Raw genomic sequence first — 20047 nt, 5'->3', positions numbered from 1 at the left:
GCTGCTGCTGCTGCTGCTGCTGCTGCTGAGACCACCAGCCCCCTCCCCTCCCCTTCCAAAGCCCCCTGTGTCCGTTTGGCGGCGGCGGCGGGGGGGGGGGGGGGTATGTCGAGGATGAGAGGGAAAAGCGCCTCCCTTGGGCACTGTGCTCTAGCTAACCCAGATTTTATACAGCGTGACACACACAGAGAGAAACTCACCGACTCCTGTGCTCCATTAAGAGCTGAGCTGTCTGAACTCAGGCAACCCTACAGCTTAAATAACGCTCCTGCAGCGAAAGGGCAACAGGGAAGAAAGTTTACTCAATACATCCTAACTAAGTGTTTCCAATGAAAGTATGATATATTCCTGTATTTACTCTTGCGTGAACTCAGATAATTGCCCAATTATGGGTCTGGAGCCCGTTCAGGCTTGAAGCTCTTAAAGGAATTTCATTAATGCTTCATTTGCTGCACAAAAACCCTCTTCAAACTTTACTCATTAACTACAAAGTACAGACATATATAAAATATAACTTAAAAGGCAAAGAGGTGGCCATATTCAGTCATCCTCATTAAATGATTTAAATCATCTGTTCATGCGTGTTTAGCTCTAAATACAGACGTGTAAATGCCAGCAACATGTTCATTTATTATGTGAGTCACCTTCAGCTGTAGCTCCTGTGATTTCAAGGTGTCAGTCTGTATCCAAAGCAGCACCGCTCACAGTTCACCACTCCTCCTTTGCCAACGTCTGTGGCACAGCTCGTCATTACTCGTTTCAGTCAGTTTCAAAGCCATAAGGAAGCTGTGAAGATACAAGACATCAAACACATGTCAGGGCTGTAGCTTAAACATGATTATTTACTAATTTCTTTGACAAAAGAAAACTTTCCCTTCCAATGAGTGGTAGGCCTATAATAAACAGAGAATCATAACTAAACATCAACACTATGTCTTACTTTATATTTTGCCTACTTTACATTATACATCTGTGATGGATCCTGATGCTTAGATAAATATAAAAGAAAAAACAGTTTATTATAATGACTCAGGAGGATGACTGGAAATGAAGGACAATTCAATGCTTTGCCACACGTGGCCGCTGTTTATGACAAGCTATTTAATTTTTTCAAACTTTTTTTTTTTTTTAATAGTTCAGAGAAATGATTAACGTAAAATTACCTTAGCAAAAAAAAAAATTCTCAGCCGATATAACAGTTTTCAGACGGAATTTAGCTCTACGGTCACAAATGTTTGTCTCAGTCATAAACTCTCACATTTAATATTTTATATATTTACGTCGTTTGTTTCCCGGTATTTCATTATACGCTACCGATGTTGTTGTGGTAAATAATAATAATAACTTCATTTTTAATTTCCAGCCTGAAACTATATCTTATATTAGCCTGCTGATCCCTTTAAATAAATAAAAAAAGTAAGGGATAAAAAAAAAAAGAAGATAGATACGGAGCTTCCGGTTCATCTGGTCCGTCAGAAAACTCAGTCCGTGAGAAACGTAGGAAAGGAGGAAGAGGGGTATGGCGACAATGATCGAGGAAAATGGTCCTTCGAGTCATGTATGTATATGTTTAAGTATACAAATCATTATTTTTGAATCATTATTTGCGCTGTTTCTTGAGTCATAACTGGGAGAAAAGGTTTTGATTGAATCGTAGTTCGTCTTTATCAGGGCTTCGGTTGTGACCAGCGTTAGCAAGTGGCTAAGAAAATAGCTCATAAAACTGTTAAACAGTCCAGACTGTCTACATCATTATTTGCATAAACAGCCTTTTAAGCATTTAAATATATATTTGTCTTTCTTCAGAATAAAGTCTCATTTGCGTATTTGACAGCGACTAAAAGCCTAGCCTTGTAGCAAACAGATATGTGTCGCATAATCTGCATCTAAAATATAAATCAATATTATTAGTTTAACATCAATTAAAACGTTTGATGCTGATCACAGGACCTGACTTGCAGTAAAGCATCTAAAACATAAAACTGTATGCAACTCGGCAATTTAAACGTAGGTTATAGCCAGGTATTTTTGACATGGTGGAAATTGACATCTTAAAATGATATCTAGTTTTATTAATGAGTTTATATTATATTAAATCTTTATTTCAGACCCAAGGGGATCCATATCACCATAAAAGCAGAATAAGATAATAAAAACAAAGACAGAATTAAAAAAAAAACACAAAATACAAAGTACAGATAATAACGTTGAGCAAACATCAAGTTTTGTGTTAATTGAGTCTGCTTTACCTTCCTGTCCAGGTGCAGGAGCAGCCTGTAGTGTCCTCCTCCTCCCAGGCCAGGCAGAAGCTGGAGGGGCTCCTCAACAAGAACATGAGGATCCGGATGACGGACGGACGGACCCTGGTCGGTCTGTTCCTCTGCACAGACCGGGACTGCAACGTCATCCTCGGCTCTGCTCAGGAGTTCCTCAAATCCACAGGTTTGACAGCTACTTCTCCATCTTTCCATCTTGTAGACACACTGACAGTGACAAACCCTCTTAGACACTGTCACTCTCACAATATGACATCAGCCATCACAACATACAAGTCAACCTACTCTCAAAACACTCTCCTCTCTTCCTCCACATTTCCTTAGAGACCATGTCCACAGTTTTTTCCCCTTGTCTTAGCAGCCATCGTAGAAATCAAATTAATTATTATAGCTTCAACTGTGCTATAACAAAGTCTTTCTAATGCCGCTTTATCTTAAACACATAACCAGTGAGCCTTCATTAAATCTACATTTAGGGTACGGCAAACAAATAAAATCCTCATCTATGTTTGAAAACATACATGAATAGATTACATATTATGTACATCTGTCTTTGTAGATTTAGTTGCTTTATGGTGCCATTTCAAAACTACTTGTAAAATGTAAAGCTGAGGAGAGAAGTGCTGTGAGGAGAGAAGTGCTGTGAGGACACAGTAGCAATTAGTTTAGGAAGATTATCTGTATTGGATTGTGATGATTTTGTATGATATCGTCCCAACGTGATGCCTTTTTTTTTTTTTTTGCTATTCTCTTCTCATCCAAGTTTCCCATGAGCTTTTGTTGTAACTTAATGTGTTACCCGTGTGTCTTGTGACATCGGGTGAAAACAGCATCAGTGGTTAAAATGGAGCTCAGTCATTCATCATTCAGTAGAAGAGAATAGAAACAAACATCTTTGCATCTTTTCCAATCTTCTCTCCATCTCTTAGTTCCCTGGATTATTACTATTATATTAGGAGGCGGTTTATCAAAGTCAAATACTATTACTTCAGACAGGAGCACATCTCTCATTAAAACCCCTGTCTAACCTGGATTGTCTTTTCTTTCTTTCTTTCTTTCAATCTCATTTTGTTTTTAGACACTTTCTCCCAGGGTGAACCCAGAGTCCTGGGCCTGGCCATGATCCCCGGTCACCACGTGGTCTCCATCGAGGTGGAGGCGGACAGTCTGGAGGACACACAGGGGTTTGGAGCGAACCACTGACGAAGCTCGGCTCCGTTTGGACGACGCTCTCCGGCTCCCGTTCACGTGACTGTGACTCTCATGGAGCCAGATGTTGAAGCTGAGACTGAGTCCGGAGAACATCGGAGGACGACTTCATCGGAGCGTTGTTGTTGTTGTCGTCGTTTGCAGACACACAACTCGACTCCTGCGTCAGGATTCGGGGTTCAACCACGTCCCTCCATGCTTGAAGGAGTGTGTCCGTTCACAGTGACAGTTGTGCAGCACAGAGTATGTGTGTGTGTGCGTGTGTGTGGGCAAACATCAGCTCCCAGGATGATGTTGTGTGTGTGTGTGTGTGTGTGACAAGTTGTGGGAAAGGTGTCTCGGTGCTGTGTGCGGTAAAAGTCTTTGTTACAATGTGTTTTAAAATAAAATGCTGTATTTGAGCCTCGCTGTGTTATTATTACGCTTCACAGAACCTTTAAAAGATAATTAGCACAAATTGGATAGTTTCAATATTTTAATACACTTGAGCATGTCGGCTGATTCAGTTTGGCAACAGAAAAATTGATGCCACTAACAAACAGAAAACCCTAAAAAGAAAATAAAAACAAAAACCCAGAAACAAAAACAGTCCCACTCAGCTGATTTTAAATACAAAGAGCCTGTCACATTGATTCACACAGTTGAGCAGTAGATAGGGTTCAAAGCAGGTACAGTCACTTTTCCTTAAGCTGTTAATGACAAAATAACTTAATTTGTGCTCAAAAAATAGAAAAAAAAAACTTCAAAACAATGTCATCTTAGCTTGTAGTTCATCTGTTCTGTGTCTTTCATGGCAGAAAAAACCCGAGGCCCATTTGCAAAGCTGCACTTTACACCTTCACTGTAATGGTTTGGTTTTCACTCTGTACCTCAGTGCAGCCTGATGGACAAACATTATCCAAACATACTGTTTATGAATTATGAACAGTACGCCTCAGGTTTTCAAGTATAACATTCGACACGTTCAGCGCTTTTTCCTCTGTTAGACCTTTTTTTTTCTTCTTTCCTATGAGGTTACCAGATCAACCACTGAAGACACACTTGGTTTGTTAAGAGTCTTTGAAAACGGCTTTTTTTTTTTTTCTTCAAAAGCCTGCAGTAACAATTCAGGAGTGGAGAACATGTGGAGAGGTTTTTCAAACAAAAAGGTTAAAAGTGCAGGTTTTCAAAGGCATGCTTTGAAATGAGAGAAAAGGAAAACAAAAAAGAAATACTACAGTTGTTGACTCGGTGATCTGTTGCTACGTCTGTGCAATAAATAGAGAACATTTTCAGGTTGTTCTTTTGCTTTGTTTTTAAACGTTTTAACCAACTCTTCAAAAATTTGGTTACATTTATAATATTCGCAGCCTGATATATGGCCAGTTGAAAATATAATATTTCCACCCAAATGCAGAATTCACATATTATTCCAATTAGATAACTGCACAAAACCAACGGCAAAACTCAAAACAACAACCTACCACAGAGCAACTACACCGATTTAAGATCCATAGGATTTCAAAACTTTGACACCCACAAGTTTCATGTATTAGTGCTGAAGTCATCACCTACTCACCGTTAATGTAGAAGCTCAACAACATGTGTCTGCTGATGTCGTTAAAATACAAAAACATTTTGGTTCTCTAGAGTAGAGATGCTTTGACATGGTCAAAAATATAGACTGAGATCAGTAAAGATGTATTTCCTTTGGAGAATACTGCGAGCAGGAAACCAACAAACTGACGGTCGTTTATTTATGTGATGTCCGAGCAGGAGTGACTGCGTTTAAAAAATTGGAGTCTCTTGGTTTCAAAAAAAAAAAATGGCACAAAGAAAGAAATGAGTAATAAGAGCAGACATCCCCCCAAAAAACAGAAGTCCAGTAATAACGGCTTTCAACCTTTCCTAAGGATTTGAAATATTCACACGATACTTAATTTTCTTCGACAGCAGCCACACAGATGGGTCCTTTAGTTTCTGTGGGAAGAAGTCCTGGTTTTTCACTAAAAAGCTCCACTCAAAGGTTCAAGTAGCCCACAAAACTGTGTCCAAGTTAAAGCACAAGTTCTGGAGGAAGACGTCTCCTTGAATCCACCACAGACCTTCCACCCGTGTCCGGAAAAAAAAAAAAAAGTCCCCACCACTTACCCTCAGTGTCCGTAAAATCCTCCCACTGGAGTTCAGTCTAGTTGTACTGGAACTTGAAGTGGAAGCTGCCCCCAGACTCAAAGGGGTTGAAGTGGAAAGGCCAACCTTGCTGTCCTCCGCCTCCGCCTCCACCTTGCTGGTTCTCCGGGTCCAGAGGATCCTCGCCGGCGTCAAACTTCTGCCTCATTTCTGTCAGAAACAATGGGAAGAGTGCAGGGACAAATTTAAGACAGTGAACACACCACATCTGCATTAAAAGATGACAGATGTTTACTAGAATGAAGACACCAAACTAATACACCTTTGATTTTCTTAAAGTTACACTGATTCTCTGAACAGACGATGCTCCATATCAGTGTCTGACTGTAAATTGCTAGAATTAAAAGTATAGCAGCTGATTGAGCCTTTGTAAAGTGCAGTGAAATCTGACTTTTATGTTTTACTTTAATAGCTCTTTTTTGAAAAATAAAAAAAATCAATTTGTGTTAGACATCTGACTAAAGGAATGGTTGACTTTTGGGGGAAAAACTCTAATGTGAGGGGACTGATACTGATCTCATGTCTGTCATGGTGACTTTCCAGGAAATCGTCTGGCACCCTTCAGGTTTTGTGCAAAATAAACAGATTAGATATCACATGTTCATCGATGAGCCTCAGAGATTCTGGAAGTTTGTTTTCATCGTGTTTTGTGGACACAACTAAGCTTTTCTGTTTCCAACTAGACAACCAGCTGCTGGGTGTGGCCTTCATCCTTCAGTATGTCTTGGAAAGAAATGTATGGGGGGAAAAAAATCCACAAATATGTTTCAGTGCTTTTTAATTAGATCATGAAAACATGATTTAATAGTTTGTTATTTCCGGTTTGCCATAGGCCACATTAGAGCTTTTTGGTAATTCTGCTACATCAAGTTATTTAAATGAGAATAATTTGTTCTTTTCAAATGAGCTCAGACTCACTGAAGCACCATCGAACAGGTGGCCACAAGTGAAACAGCTCAGTCGCTGAAAAACACTTCTAACAAGTGTCTGCCTGATTCCTAAAACTGAAACGCAGCTGTCGTGTGTGTGTGTGTGCGCGTGCGTGCGTGTGTGTGTGTAGCTCCTGACCTGGGTCAGTTAGGACCTCTTTAGCTGATGCGATGTCAATAAACCTCTTTTCTGCTTCCTTCTTATCCGACTCCGACTGGAAGTTGTCGGGATGCCACTGCTGTGCCAGCTTCCTGTACGCCTTGATGATTTCCTGCTTGTTGGCATTCCTGAAGATAAAAAAAAAAAGGTTTGTGAGACTCAGCTGGTGTTATTTGCATTATGCAGCGCTGCAGAGTTTGTAGTTTAACTCGGTGGTTACCTATTGACTCCGAGGATCTTGTAGTAGTCTCTCTTGCGAGAAAGTTTGAGCAGCTTCTGAGCTCGTTCCAGTCCTTCTCTGATCTCGTTGCTGTCGCTGTCAAACTCTCTGGCCTCCTGGTAGTCCTCCACCGCTGAGGAGAAACAGACACAAAAACATGTTCAGATAAATCTACTTTTGCCTCTTTGGGAAAGTATGAACCAGTTTCCTGCAGCATACTGTCACTCAGACAGGTGAGTCCCATTACCTTTCTCATAGTCCTGGTTGAGGATGTACGCCTCTGCTCTGTCTCTGAGGACGTTGGCGTTGCGGGGGGTTCTCTGATGAGCCTCTGAGCACATGTCTATCGCCTCATTAGTCTGCTTGATCTAGTGTTGGCAAGAAGCACGAGATGTTTCAGGAGGAAAGCTAAAAGACAAGACTCAAACATGAACCGGTTTGATGCCAGCTGAGGTGGAAAACAATGTAACCTGATATATTTCTTTGCAAACGTCTTGTGGAGCATTTACCACAATGAAAACCAGCCATAACTCATTAGTTTAGTTAAGTTTAATTTAGTTAATTCGTCCTTTCCAGAATAATCATTCTCACAGACCATAGATACAGTACAGAACATATGCTGTGGCAACATATATCCCACAGTCATTCAAAAATACAATCAAATACATTCATACCTACCTACAGTATCACCATCTCTTTAATGTTTTGTTTACTTTGGTTATTGCAGTGGGGATGAAGCTTTTTCTCTCTCACCTTGACGAGGCAGAAGCAGATCCTCTCTTTGGCCAGGTTGGTGTAGTACTCCATGTTAGGCTCCGTTTTCATCACAGATTCATACTTATCAATGGCCTCCTGAAACCTGATGAGTGTACGGAGAGAGGATATCAAACAGGTGATCTCTAGGCAACTGAATCGAGGCAACTGGACTTGCTAGTCTGAAGTCTAGTCTACACGAACTGATGAAGCCACTTGGATAAGGGGCAAAACGTCTTCAAAACAAACACTAAGTCCAGTTGACTTGATTTAACTGCCTAGAGATGCATTTGACCTGGGCAAATGAGAATTTGCACAGACATCAAACAGGTGAATTTCTAATCTGAAATCAACTTGGTAGCTTAGTTTTATGTTGTTTTTTTTAGAGCGTCAGGGAACTAAAGAGCAGAGAGAGCGGTGACATGTGACATTCAGATCAGGAATAGGATTTTAATACATACACATGTGTGCTCAACTCTTCAAACCACCAGAACAAGCATCTACAAACCTTTATTAAACATTCAAAGTGGCAACATTATCTTTTTCAGGTGCCAACGATGGACTGATAGTACTGACCTATCCTCCTGAATGAGCCCTTCTGCCGAGTCCAGCTGCTTGCTGAGTTTTTTCACCTGCTTGTAGTGACCGAAACACTCCTTGTCATCCTGGTCCAGCTTCAGACACTCCCGGATGTGGCTGCGCAGAGAAGGAAGGAGAGGGTGTTTCAACTTACAAACAAATGCTGGAGCTGCTAAGAAGATGAAAATGAGCTGCTATTTTGCATGACGACTTGGTTTGTTTGTTTGTTTGTTTATTCCAGTGTCGAAGCTCACTTGAGGGAGTCGTGGTGCTCTCCGAGCCGGTAGTGCAGCAGGCTGAGCTTCAGGAAGGCGGCACGGTTGTCGTTGCGCAGCCTCGTGGTCGGCGTCAGGTCCTGGATGGCTTTCTGGGGGTCGCCCATTCGGATGAAACAATCCGCACGAAGCTCCCGCGACTCGGGATCCCAGGGAGAGATCTGGAGACAGATGACAACTTTTATACAGAGCAGACAGAAATCTGTAAAAACATTTAACTTGACAATGAAATAAAATAATGTTTTCCCAGCTGTAAAAAAGTTTGAAATAAAAACTGAATCCCATGGATGGGAGCATTTTTTATTACAACAACTGCATAACATCAGGAGTCAGTGCTGACGGAAGCTCCAGCTAAAACAATTCTGATCTTTTATAGGCATAAGTTTGTCGAATATGTTAGCTTGTCTGGCATGTTAGTAAAGGCTGACTCATATGTGCTTTATTTATAGGTATGGTTTGTGTAAATTTACATGAAATGTATTTTGAATGGCAATGGTAAGTTATGGTACTGTACAATGTACTTCCTCCCATTCTTTGTCTGTCTTTAAATGTTCCTAGTACTTGTCATATGGAGTACGTGTCTGAAATAATTAGATAGATAGATAGATAGATAGATAGATAGATAGATAGATAGATAGATAGATTGATAGATTGATAGATTGATAGATTGATTGATTGATTGATTGATTGATTGATTGATAGATAGTAATATCAGCTTCCAAATCACACCCTACCACTATGTTTCTGTAAGAAGCTGACACACACAAACACACACACACCTCTATAACTCTCTCCAGCACGGTGATGGTAGTGCTGTAGTCCCCTTGATGATACGCAGCATGGGCCTCCTCCTGCAGCTCCTCCAGCTCATTCACTTTAACCAGCTGGCTGTGAGCTTCTTCGTGATCTGGAGAGCGCTGCAGCTGTGAAGATAAAAACGTAGATTTCTTCCTTTAGCAACATGTATCATTCCGGGATATCACATATATGAGGGATTTAGGATGCAGCAGTGAACTTACCACTGCATTGAAGTCCTCCTTGGCCTCCTGTGTGTTGCCCTGCTTTAACAGGATATTCCCTCTCTGCAACCTGGCCTGGAAATGGAGGAAGGGGAGGAGACATTATGAGCACATGGACACAAAATAACCAACATCCTTAAAGGGATAGTTCAACATTTTGGCAAATTGGCCCATTGCAATAATCCCTATAGATTTAGGAGTAGGTTTGTTACCTTTAATTGTCGGTGCAAACTGTTTTTAGAACGGTGGAGCAGAGCCGTGAGCTGCTCAGAGCTACGCCACAGAGGCTAATGGGATTTCTTGGTTTCCCTCATCAAACTCATCAAATACACAATCCAACAACTCCAAAACGCTCTGGTAGACAAGTTGTGACCTGCACATTCACCACGCTATGAGATAATAACGTAACGTTACGAGACGGAGTTGTTTTCATGCAAAACCGCTGATGTGCATTTCCGTCGAGGGCAGTTTTTCTGCAAGCAGTCTCTGCATTTGTCTCGAAAACAACTCTGTCTCGTTACGTTCCGTTATTATCTCAAAAATAGCTTGCACCGACAATTAAAGGTAATGAACCTACTGCTAAAACTATAGGGATTATGGCAATGGGCCAATTTGCCAAAATGTTGAATCATCCCTTTAAGACTGATAATAATGTTTCAAGCAGTGTGTGGACAGGTGAGCTTACCGCCAAGAAGTCAGGTTTGAGCTGAATGGCTCTGGCCAGGTCTGGCAGGGCAGATTTGGATTTCCCCATGGCCAGGAACACGGCAGCTCTCTTGTAGTAAGTCAGGTAATTCTTGGAGTCTCCCTCTGCAAAAAAAAATGTAGAGGACACTTCTGTCAAACTACCAAACAGCAACAGGTCTGGCTGCAAATGTCAGCGAGTGGTGAGAATATCAGTGAGTGTGTGTCGGCATGTCTGTGTGTAACCTTACCCACAGCGGAGTGGTAGTGGGACAAGGCTTCAGCCAGTTGACCCGCTGCCAAAAGTTTGCGGCCCATCTCCAAGTGGTGCTCTATCTCGACATGAGTTGCCCCCAAGACACCTGTAACATAAGACTGAGCTCCAGCCTCACTGAAATACACCACTGTAACAGCACTGCAGACTATGATGTAGTGTAATTTTGTTCTTAGACTTCAGCAATGTCTTCACAGTGCAGGCTGTCATCACAAGAGTTACACAAGAACACACAAAGCATGTTGTTTGCATACATCTACATACATCTATTACACAGTCTTTAACCTTAACAGCTGATTCAAAACCTGAAACTATGTACAGACTCTGCTCTGGGCGATGGAGCGATTTATTTTTAGTTATGTTTACATACCAAACACACCAACACTCAGGTACAGTACAATTTACATGCCCTCACTCACGTCATCTGATTGTGTCAGCTGATAGCGACATGATGGCTGCCTGTCACAGAGTGTTTTAGTGTTGAACTAATATTTATAAAATGATAATCATCAACAACATTTCCTAAAGTAGCATCACCCTTCATGTTGCAGCAGACACACTGTACATGTCATGACTTTCCAGTGTAATATCATAACAATAAATAATTATAACTTTGTTTATATAGCACTTTTCAAAACAAAGTTACAATGTTTTTACAACACAAACTGCTATCAGTTTGCTCACAGCTGACCTTACACTATTTAACGTTACGCCCATCTACCTACCTGTTTGTCTAAAACACCTGTGTAAGCTGCCATGGTAATTTTACCTGCTTAGTTTTTACTGAGTGAGATTCAGTTGAAATGTTCATCTCAAACTCAGGCTTACAACCTAAATACCCTTACTGTTATCACATAAAGTCACCTGTATATAAATGTGTGTATGTTTTGCGGAGCCTTCATATAAATGTATGGGAGAGAGGGGTCAGAAATATCAGTGTAATAGTTGATTTATTAAATGCAGAGATATCAGAGGAGTCCCTGATTAATTAATTGGTCTCAGCTGTGGCTCTGGCCTGATGCTGGAGGTAGCTAAAGTAACTTGTGGGGGGGACAGACAGACAGACCCCCCCTCAGGCAGATGTAGGACGAAAGAGGGTGATTTTTAACCTGTGTTTAAGTGTAAAATTGTAGAACAGAATCAACAGATAAAATAAATATTGAAACATTTATATGTAACTGTGTAAATGTTTGGTTTTCCTAACATGTTATGTTTCTGTTTAATGTCCAAACTGGTAAGATTAGCTCGTGTTAATACAGGTGTTTCTGATAAGAAAGGGGGGTGGTGGCTGTTTAACAGGAGCTATGCTGCTCTGTCACTTCACACACACTGCACTTGACTATTTCTTTGACTAATTGACATATTCAAAGCTGTTGCACTTTGCGTTCACTCCCTAATATGCATTTATACAAACAAATTGTTAAAATAAAATAACAACGACGAAGCAGCAGGAGTCTTTTATTTTGGAGGGGCGGGCCAGACTGTAAGCTAACACTCCCGTCACAGCGGTGGACACTTTCTCCCGCTAGCTGAGCTTTAAACATCTGGAAAGGTCTGAAATTGTGTATGAGGAAGGACTTAAAATTGTGTTTTTTTTAATAATAGAGGCAGTCTTACCGTCCAGCTGGATGTCCAGGATGACACACAGCAGTGACAGTGAGCACAGGACCCCGCTGAGCCCCGTCCGCCGACACGACTCCATGACTGAGCTCACTCACTCTTCGCTTCCACGTCGACCGAAAACACCTATTAGTTTCATTGAAGCAGTGATTAATCGTTATTAAATCCTCATCACTTTTGTCTGACAGACTAAAAAAAAGAGAAAAGGGGGGGGCAGCAACCACCAGCGACGGTGTATTTACGATCCCGGTGTGACAGTACTCCGTGTGGAAAGGAGAAACGCCACAGAAAGGTTCCGCTCCTCCTGGGGAAAACAAAATAACCTTCTTCACCGTCAACTTTCTCCCGAAAAACCGGAATAACTGAGATTAACGTGGATTTTAAAAACAGATTATCGGTGAGATAACGGTGGAGAAGCTGAACAACCGGCGACCTAGACACTTTTTTGTAAACGAAACCATTATTGGTCCCCTCCCATCCTGGCCTACATTTCAATGGTTGGTCCACGAACCGCACATCCGCGTTGGTCCGGATACGTGGGCTCCTCTCATTGGAGCCGCTATTTTAACTCTACTGGCTGGCACATCCCCACTTCATATCTGTGTGGACAACAGCGTCACTGCAAGAGATTTCCTCTATAACCAACAAATATAATATTTATTCACTATTCATTGACGATTGGTAGTGTTTAATAAAACAGCTTATCTGGCAGAGCTGAGGCGAACCACATTGTAGGCTATCTCATTTGTCTTGCATCAATATTTGCTTCCAAAATAATGTTTAGTGTAGCCTACTCACATTTTAAAATAAAGACGAAATATGAACACTTTCTTCATTGACTACTGAAACCATATATTTATTTTTTATTTTATTGACATTTCCTCGTGATAACCACTTATTTCCTTATCTTGTTATAATAGTAGGCCTAGGCCTAATAGTAATGAAAAAATAAGTAGTTATCACGAGAAAACAGACTTTGTTATATCAAGATAATGAAATAAGTAGTTAGTAATCACATGTAAACGTAAGATATATAAATATAAGATAAGATAAATAAATAAATGACCATTCTCGCTTTTGTACTTATTCGTAGGCTACCATACTGAATTTATGTGAACACAGATTTGTGCTATCAACCTCTGCACACAGTGCCGTCTGTAGGGAGGGTGACGTCACCTCTGCCAAACTTAAGTCCACCATTTAATTTGTTATTATGATATACTTTATGACTTTATGGTAGACTTGATTTTGGCAGCATCATGCCTCCATACAGATTAATACTGTATTGTCTAACTGCACATTGACTTTGTATGGGGGCCTATTGCTGCAAAAATGAAGTCTACGTTTTTGAGCCATAATTATCATAACACTTTATGATTTCACAGCTTAGTGCAATGCAATAGCAGATACTTTAGAATAAATGAATAATAATAAGTCAGGGAGAACATGTTTTTAACGCAGCCTAATGGGCAGTAGCCACGAAATACGTCTGACCTGATATCATTATCAAGGTCACCCATATCAATACTGATATCCATAATCACAGATTAACACAGTTTTAAAAATGATAATACATGTTTACAATGGGAATTCTCAGCATTAAAGAGACATGCATGCCAAAGCTGCAAATCCTGCAGCATTAAAATTATTGATTGTGCTGTTTCACTTTAAAAAATAAACAGTCAAATATTAACCATGACACATTTTATTGTGCACAATCATAATAAAAAACAAACAGACAAAATAACATCAAAATAAAGATAACTTTTCCTCCACCCTCTTACACAAGTACTATCTATAAAACTGTACAAAAACGACACACAAACATCTGGATCATCACAATTTTGACCTTCCCCTTTTGCAAACAAACGTCGAACAGTGTGCATGCAGATCATCAGATTACAGAATCTCATTCGAAACAAGTGACTTAGTGTAAATGTGTTTGTGCTAACATCATCACAACATAAATAAATCATCACTGCCAGCATATCCTTTAGCATGGTTGTGCATTGCAACAGTGACAGTAGCTCAGCTTTGTACAACTTTTACAACATCAGTGTTAGTATTTCAGTGGCATCATTTTTCACACAATACACATTTGATAATGTGGCTATATACAGTTTCAGTGGTGCTGTGTTACTCCCCATCTGCTGACCCCACACTCAGTCATGGACCAAAAAAACAGCTTAATCTGAGGTGTGGAAAACTGAGCGCTAAGTGCGTCATCAAAAACTGGGGTGATGGAAAAGATTACCTCTGGTATTTCAAAGGGATTTGATCGCCATAGTTCTGTTTTCATATCATATCCTGCTCAAACGTATGCGTTACGGCCATAAGTACTGGCCCCCACGCTTCTGGTTGGAGCAGGTCCAGAATATACGGTCCCTCCTCTGGCTTGATAAGGTAAAGGGCTGCAAAAAAATGGTGAAACCAAAATGTCAGTGATCATTTAGTACATATGTCAACTCCAGGCTTTTTTACAGCAGACATTTTAACTTTAGTAGTAAAAGGTGTCCAAGAGCCACCGTAGTACACATCAGCAGGATCCTAAACATGACGCAGCTAAATGCTATTCAGCTGTGATTAACTGTTTTATTATTTAGGGTGTATTTCACCATAAAACAAATAAATAGATGGTTATGTTCTGTTTTAAGCAGGTTTTTCTGGTGTAATCTGTCTGTGGAGCCCAGCGGTGTCAAACATGCGGCCCGCAGGCCAGACCCAGCCCAGCAGAGGGTCCAATCCGGCCCTCAGGATGAATTTGCCAAGTGTGAAATTACATAGAAGACAGAGGCGGCATAATATTGTTGAAATTGCGCATATTTTTTATCAAGAAATTTTAGCTTGTTCATAATATGTTTTGTAAAAGGATAGCTCATTAACTGTAAACATCCTAATAATGTAGGCTACTGAAACAAAGAGAAAAAAAATCTAAGTTCTTTTTACTTATAGGTTGTCATGCTATTATTTTACTGGTCTGGCCCACTTGAGATCAAATTGTGCTGTATGTGGCCCCTGACCTAAAATGAGTTGGACCCCCCTGGTGTAGGCTCTTCTCCCCCACCACTGGGGGGCGCCAAACTCAGACATTTTCAAATATTTAGTAAGAAGCTTCCAGACACTTCATTGGTTCTCGTCTGACTGAAAATTACTCCAAACCCTTCCACAACAAAGTCCCGATATTTCATTTTTCTCTATTGCACATTTGTTTAATGTAACGTCTGTGACTGGTACGGCTGTTTAACAAGGTGCAACACAGATTGCCAGTTAGGTCAGTGGAGTCATGACTACTCTGATTTGAACTCTTGTCACCAAAGCATTTTTGAAATCACACTTTATTACAATTTTATGATTGTCGTAAACAAAGGGCGTTTCGATGGACGGGCACTATGACTTGCAGCTCTGGATTCATCCCACAAGTGGATTAACAACATGTTTGTTCTCTTAGTTTGTCCTCAACAGGAAAACACAGGCTTGTAAATGATGTTAGATTTGACACATGTCTCCATTTAAAGGAGACTTTTACACACTTTACTGTCAACCTACTGCATATGGAGGAGCTAGAGAGCTGAGATGAATACACTATCAGATTCCATACGAAGGTGACACTGTGTTGTGTTATAGATGGAGACAAAAAGTGACCAAATTGTGAAAAAAAAAGGACTTACTATTTTTCCGCTGTGTTGAATTTGCAGGAGCAGGTGAGGCAGGCTCCTCCTGCGATCCCCAGCACGGCCGAGCACCAGCCGATGTAAAGCCCCTCTCCTATTTCATACCTGCGACACACAGCAGAGCAAAGTGAGCAAACACTCAAGTTAGGCCTCAGCAGTCGTCCCTCCACCACCACCACCAGCACTGTCTTACCTTATCCCGGGGTAGAAAGGGTCGAAGAATTCCTGTGTGATATTGAAGGCGTACCAGGACACTGCCACCATTGTGCACACACCTTTTGATAGAAAAAACATCCTTTAATCAATGAGGACAGGTAGTCAAATCTATTAGGTGTTTCAGCAGGTCATAGGATATTGGAAAATCTTAAGGCTTTTTTTTAAAAAACACATTGGTTTTTCAGTGCATTTTTTTGTTACCTTGAAGTATGAATAAGACCCCAGCAGTGCCGGTGATCCTCCCTTTGAGAACGTAGTTTTCACCTCCTGCCTTTGAGCACTGTACTCCCATCAGGGCCGCCACCAGTCCAAAGGTGCCCAGCACTATGGCTGTGATCATCAGGGCACGAGACGCCTGGACGTAACCTGGAGGTGGCGTGGAAACAAACAAACAGCCACTGAACTCTCAACTCATCTTTTAATAGAAAATACATATTGAAATTGTCCTTTGACAGGTGTTTCATCTTTTTTTCCATATTTGCTTTAAATAAGTTGTCTTTTTCTTGACATACCACTCAGAGCGAGCAGTGAAGGGAACTCCCTGCAGTTGTGAACCCCGGTCGAATCCGTGGCACATGACATCCACAGGTTCTCGTAGATGGTGGAGGTGGTGATGACGTTCCCGTCAACGGTGGAGGTCCTCCAGTAGCGGTTGGGCAGGGCGACCCCCACCAGCACCCAGCCGATGAAGCCCAGGATCAAGGCCACTACTTCCACAATCGGATCCATTCTTCCTCCGCTTTGGTGTATAGTATATCCAGATCTCAGATTTTAAAATTCAAAACTTCTTCTTATTGTTATTAAAAGTCAGGCCTTTGACTTTGTAGAGCCAGTGTGTGTGTGTGAGTGTGAGTGTGTGAAAGAGTGTGTGAGAGAGTGTGTGTGGTGTCTGTTCTACCGCTGCGAGATGTGTTCAGCTCAGCAGATATATATATAATCATTTATATGACTTGCTTTCTCTCCTCCCCCTAACTCTCTCTCTCTTTCTCACACACACACGCATACACACACACGTTCCTCTTCTCCTTCTTCTTTTTTTTTTTTTTTTGCTTTTTACACCCCTGAAACTGAACAGGTGTTTATCGGCTCTCTCAGGGTCCAATGGTCATATGTCGCTCTAAATGACACTACACTGTTTATGCTTTGTGGTTTGTTTTTGAGACATATTTAAACACGTATTGGCCTTTTATTCAATTTTTAATGCATCTTTTCGCATATGATTAGTCAATTTTGATCTCTTTTATGAGAAAATAATTAAAAAAAACACTTTATTATCAGTTTTTTTTGTGATGGATCTATGTGAAAAATTTTGGTTTTGACTTTATCCCAAAGTTTCATTAGATTTATGCTGCGTTCCAGGCAACCCGTAACTCGTGTTTTTCCCGACCTGTAACCCGTGAAAGTGCAATGGAACGGCAGTCAAACTTCCCACCCGTGAACTCGCACCAGATCGATGTAGCCTACTCTAGTTCCTTCTTTTTGAATGCTTCTAACTTGAACCTTGTTAGTTTTATTGTTTTGGTTTGAATACCTCAAGGCCAAAAGACACAAGGTCACCGAGAGTCACGCCCAGCACTTTATAACATTTGGTGAGATGTCAACTGGTTTAATTTAAAGGACCAGAGACAAAAAATAAGGTCTGAAGTTACCAACTTCCTCCTGCTTCGTTGTGTTTGTATGTCTTCATTAATAATCCCCTCTCTGATAACTGCTGGGTCAGTGTTGCCAAACCCGGGTCAGTGGGAGTACACCGAGTTCACCCCGCTGATAATATGAAGCTAAATCTTAACCTGCATCTCAAGACAAAAGCCAGCGAGTGTGGTGGAGACGAGGGGATTTGACTCATTTACGTAAAAGGGTCAAGAGTGAAGTCCCAGAAATAGACACAGAAACAGCAGATAAACCTGAAGCCGGGTCGATGATCGCTTCTCTGTAAGGAAGCGACAGGTGTTTGCAAAGGAAAGTCTGATGACTGTAAATCAATGGCAGTGACACAGCAAGGGTTGTAAAAAATTAAACCAAATATTCTAATCTATATTTAACGTTGAGAAAGAGGCGACGACAATTACTCAGCACAATGGGGTTACATCCTTCTTCCTATCGTGTATTTTTCTTAAACGGAGAGTTTAATGGAGATAAATGTGTGTGAATGAGGTAATAAGAGTCTGGTGATGCTGAGCAAGGATCAGCGACGAAATAAAGAGATTACAGTGAATGTCACCATGGAAGAAAACAAAGACGGGTACAAAACATGTTGTAGTTCTTTTTTATCTCGTACAAGGAGTTATTATCTTGCTGCTAAAATGTAGTTAGCTGTGCACTTTTCAAACAGATGTCATACAGGATGGGTTTGACACAGTAAATGATGGCTTTCTTGGTCTTTAAGTTTCTCTTATTGCCTCTTTTATTTAATTATTTTTTTAAACTGTGTGTTATTGGGTTTTTCCCCCCTTAAAATTTTGCTTTAAAAAGTTTGCATTCTCAGAGAAATACATATAAACACCATGGACATGTGGAGTAATTTTTCGGTCTTGAACAACTGAGTCCTATCTTGAAAATATTCATTTCGAGGATCAACCTTGTGTTTTTTTTCCATCTTTTTGTTAAAACAAAGGCAGAAAATCTAGCCTCACTCGCCTCGTCTGTCTGGCCTCCATCTGAGGTGTCCTGACAACCAGATCCTGCTCCACTATAAACGTCTCATTTTATGGCCGAGCTGTTTGCAGAACTCATTGTTTTTACGGCTCACTTTGGCTGAGGATTGGTTGCTGGGAGTTTGTGTTGTTGGATGCAAATTTCATGTTGGCTTTGTCTATAAAAACAAAACTTTATGTGATTTTTTTTTCTCAGGTGAAACTTTGAAAGAAGGCCGTAACTTCTTCAGGAGCTTCCTAGGGGGGGAAAAGTAATTAAAACATGATAGTGAGACAACCTCAACACTAACACTAGCCCAACAGAGGGAAACATAATAAAAGAAGATGTGTCTGCTGCTTTATTTACGATTAAAATATTGAAATTGTAGATGCTGTTGTAAGAGATAGGGGTCATTTGTATCCACTTTGGAGTCCAGACTTTAATTAAATTGATTGATGATGTGGGAAGGGTGTGTTCAGGTGTCATATAACATGGGTGATAGGCGTCATTATTGAAAATGAAATCTTGATAATGACCTGTCAGTAATAGTCCTTCAACACCTGTTCCTCTGATTGAAACTACAGTCAAAATTATTTACATCAACTCAAAAATTAGGCAGATTTTTATGTTAATGAGTTCTATAGATCTAAAAGCCCAAAAGTAACTATAAAAATGTTGGAGTGAAGTTGACTTAGAGGTGTAATGTAGTTTTTTTTTTGAGTAAGCAGTCATCAATGATTCTATTTTATAAAGAGTTCAGCCCAGGAGGACGGATGTTTCATGGTCGACAGGAAGACGATACGAAGGTTAAAAACCATTAACAGGATCTATTTGTGCTCCTCAAGGCCACAATCAACGACAGTGAAAACCTCAGACGTGACTCAGTGACGATGAAAAAGGTATTTTCTTATCTCGTCAAGCCAACAGATAATCTGCACATGAAATCTACAGTGCGATACGTTCGATAGGAAGATGGGACGAGCTGATTAAAGCCATGATGAAACCTCGTGTGCACGTTTTTAAGAGTCACAATGAACTGTTGTTCCTCTGGATTATAGAATAACTTCAAATTACATCTGATGACATGTCAGGGTGTATCTTCACCTACACACCATGTTCCCGGATGGATTGTCTTCCTGCGTGTTGATTACACATTAATATCCCTCAGACAAGCGGATGGTCACTGAACATTGGCCCTTGTAACTGAAACTCACTGAAGCTGATCTGAATTACACTAGCTTTGATGAATGATTGATGTCTCAGTGGGTTTGAACTGTGCACATGAAGAGTCTGGAGCCACTTCTGACGTCGGCCGGGGTTCAAATGCTGCTCGAATCAGTTTTTTTTGGAGGGGGGACT

General features: G+C 40.7%; 3 protein-coding genes across 4 annotated transcripts; 1 reads left to right on the top strand and 2 right to left on the bottom strand.

Moving 5' to 3' along the window:
• Window positions 1-1471: 1471 nt before the first annotated feature.
• naa38 (N-alpha-acetyltransferase 38, NatC auxiliary subunit) lies at window positions 1472-3886 on the top strand. Of its 2 annotated transcripts, XR_014596152.1 has the most exons (4): window positions 1472-1558; window positions 2262-2442; window positions 3355-3713; window positions 3773-3886. XR_014596152.1 is itself a non-coding variant. In XM_083992329.1 (3 exons), exons 1-3 carry the CDS (start codon window positions 1520-1522, stop codon window positions 3477-3479), a joined length of 345 nt encoding a protein of 114 aa, XP_083848455.1. In that variant the 5' UTR covers window positions 1472-1519; the 3' UTR covers window positions 3480-3747. The 2 variants fall into 2 exon arrangements, 1 of the variants encoding a protein (XP_083848455.1); XM_083992329.1 differs by lacking the exon at window positions 3773-3886 and having other exon boundaries at window positions 3355-3747.
• A 92-nt stretch (window positions 3887-3978) lies between these two features.
• On the bottom strand, window positions 3979-12814 carry dnajc3b (DnaJ (Hsp40) homolog, subfamily C, member 3b). The gene is made up of 12 exons (XM_083992314.1): window positions 12165-12814; window positions 10525-10635; window positions 10275-10399; window positions 9590-9664; window positions 9350-9493; window positions 8550-8731; window positions 8293-8412; window positions 7717-7822; window positions 7211-7331; window positions 6964-7096; window positions 6723-6871; window positions 3979-5804 (listed from the first exon to the last, which is right to left on the bottom strand). Exons 1-12 carry the CDS (start codon window positions 12247-12249, stop codon window positions 5653-5655), a joined length of 1503 nt encoding a protein of 500 aa, XP_083848440.1. The 5' UTR covers window positions 12250-12814; the 3' UTR covers window positions 3979-5652.
• A 1224-nt stretch (window positions 12815-14038) lies between these two features.
• On the bottom strand, window positions 14039-16783 carry cldn15a (claudin 15a; the record flags this gene model as incomplete). The annotated part of the gene is made up of 5 exons (XM_083992324.1): window positions 14039-14578; window positions 15836-15943; window positions 16032-16113; window positions 16256-16420; window positions 16567-16783. The coding sequence occupies 5 exons, from the start codon at window positions 16781-16783 to the stop codon at window positions 14479-14481; spliced, it is 672 nt and encodes a 223-aa protein (XP_083848450.1). The 3' UTR covers window positions 14039-14478.
• Between the last annotated feature and the right edge of the window lie 3264 nt (window positions 16784-20047).

The sequence above is a fragment of the Trachurus trachurus genome (assembly GCF_905171665.1).
Source record: "Trachurus trachurus genome assembly, chromosome: 18".
In the NCBI taxonomy this organism is placed as follows: Eukaryota; Metazoa; Chordata; class Actinopteri; order Carangiformes; family Carangidae; genus Trachurus; species Trachurus trachurus.
Note: the sequence above shows the minus strand (reverse complement) of the source record. Positions and strands in the feature narration are given on the sequence as shown.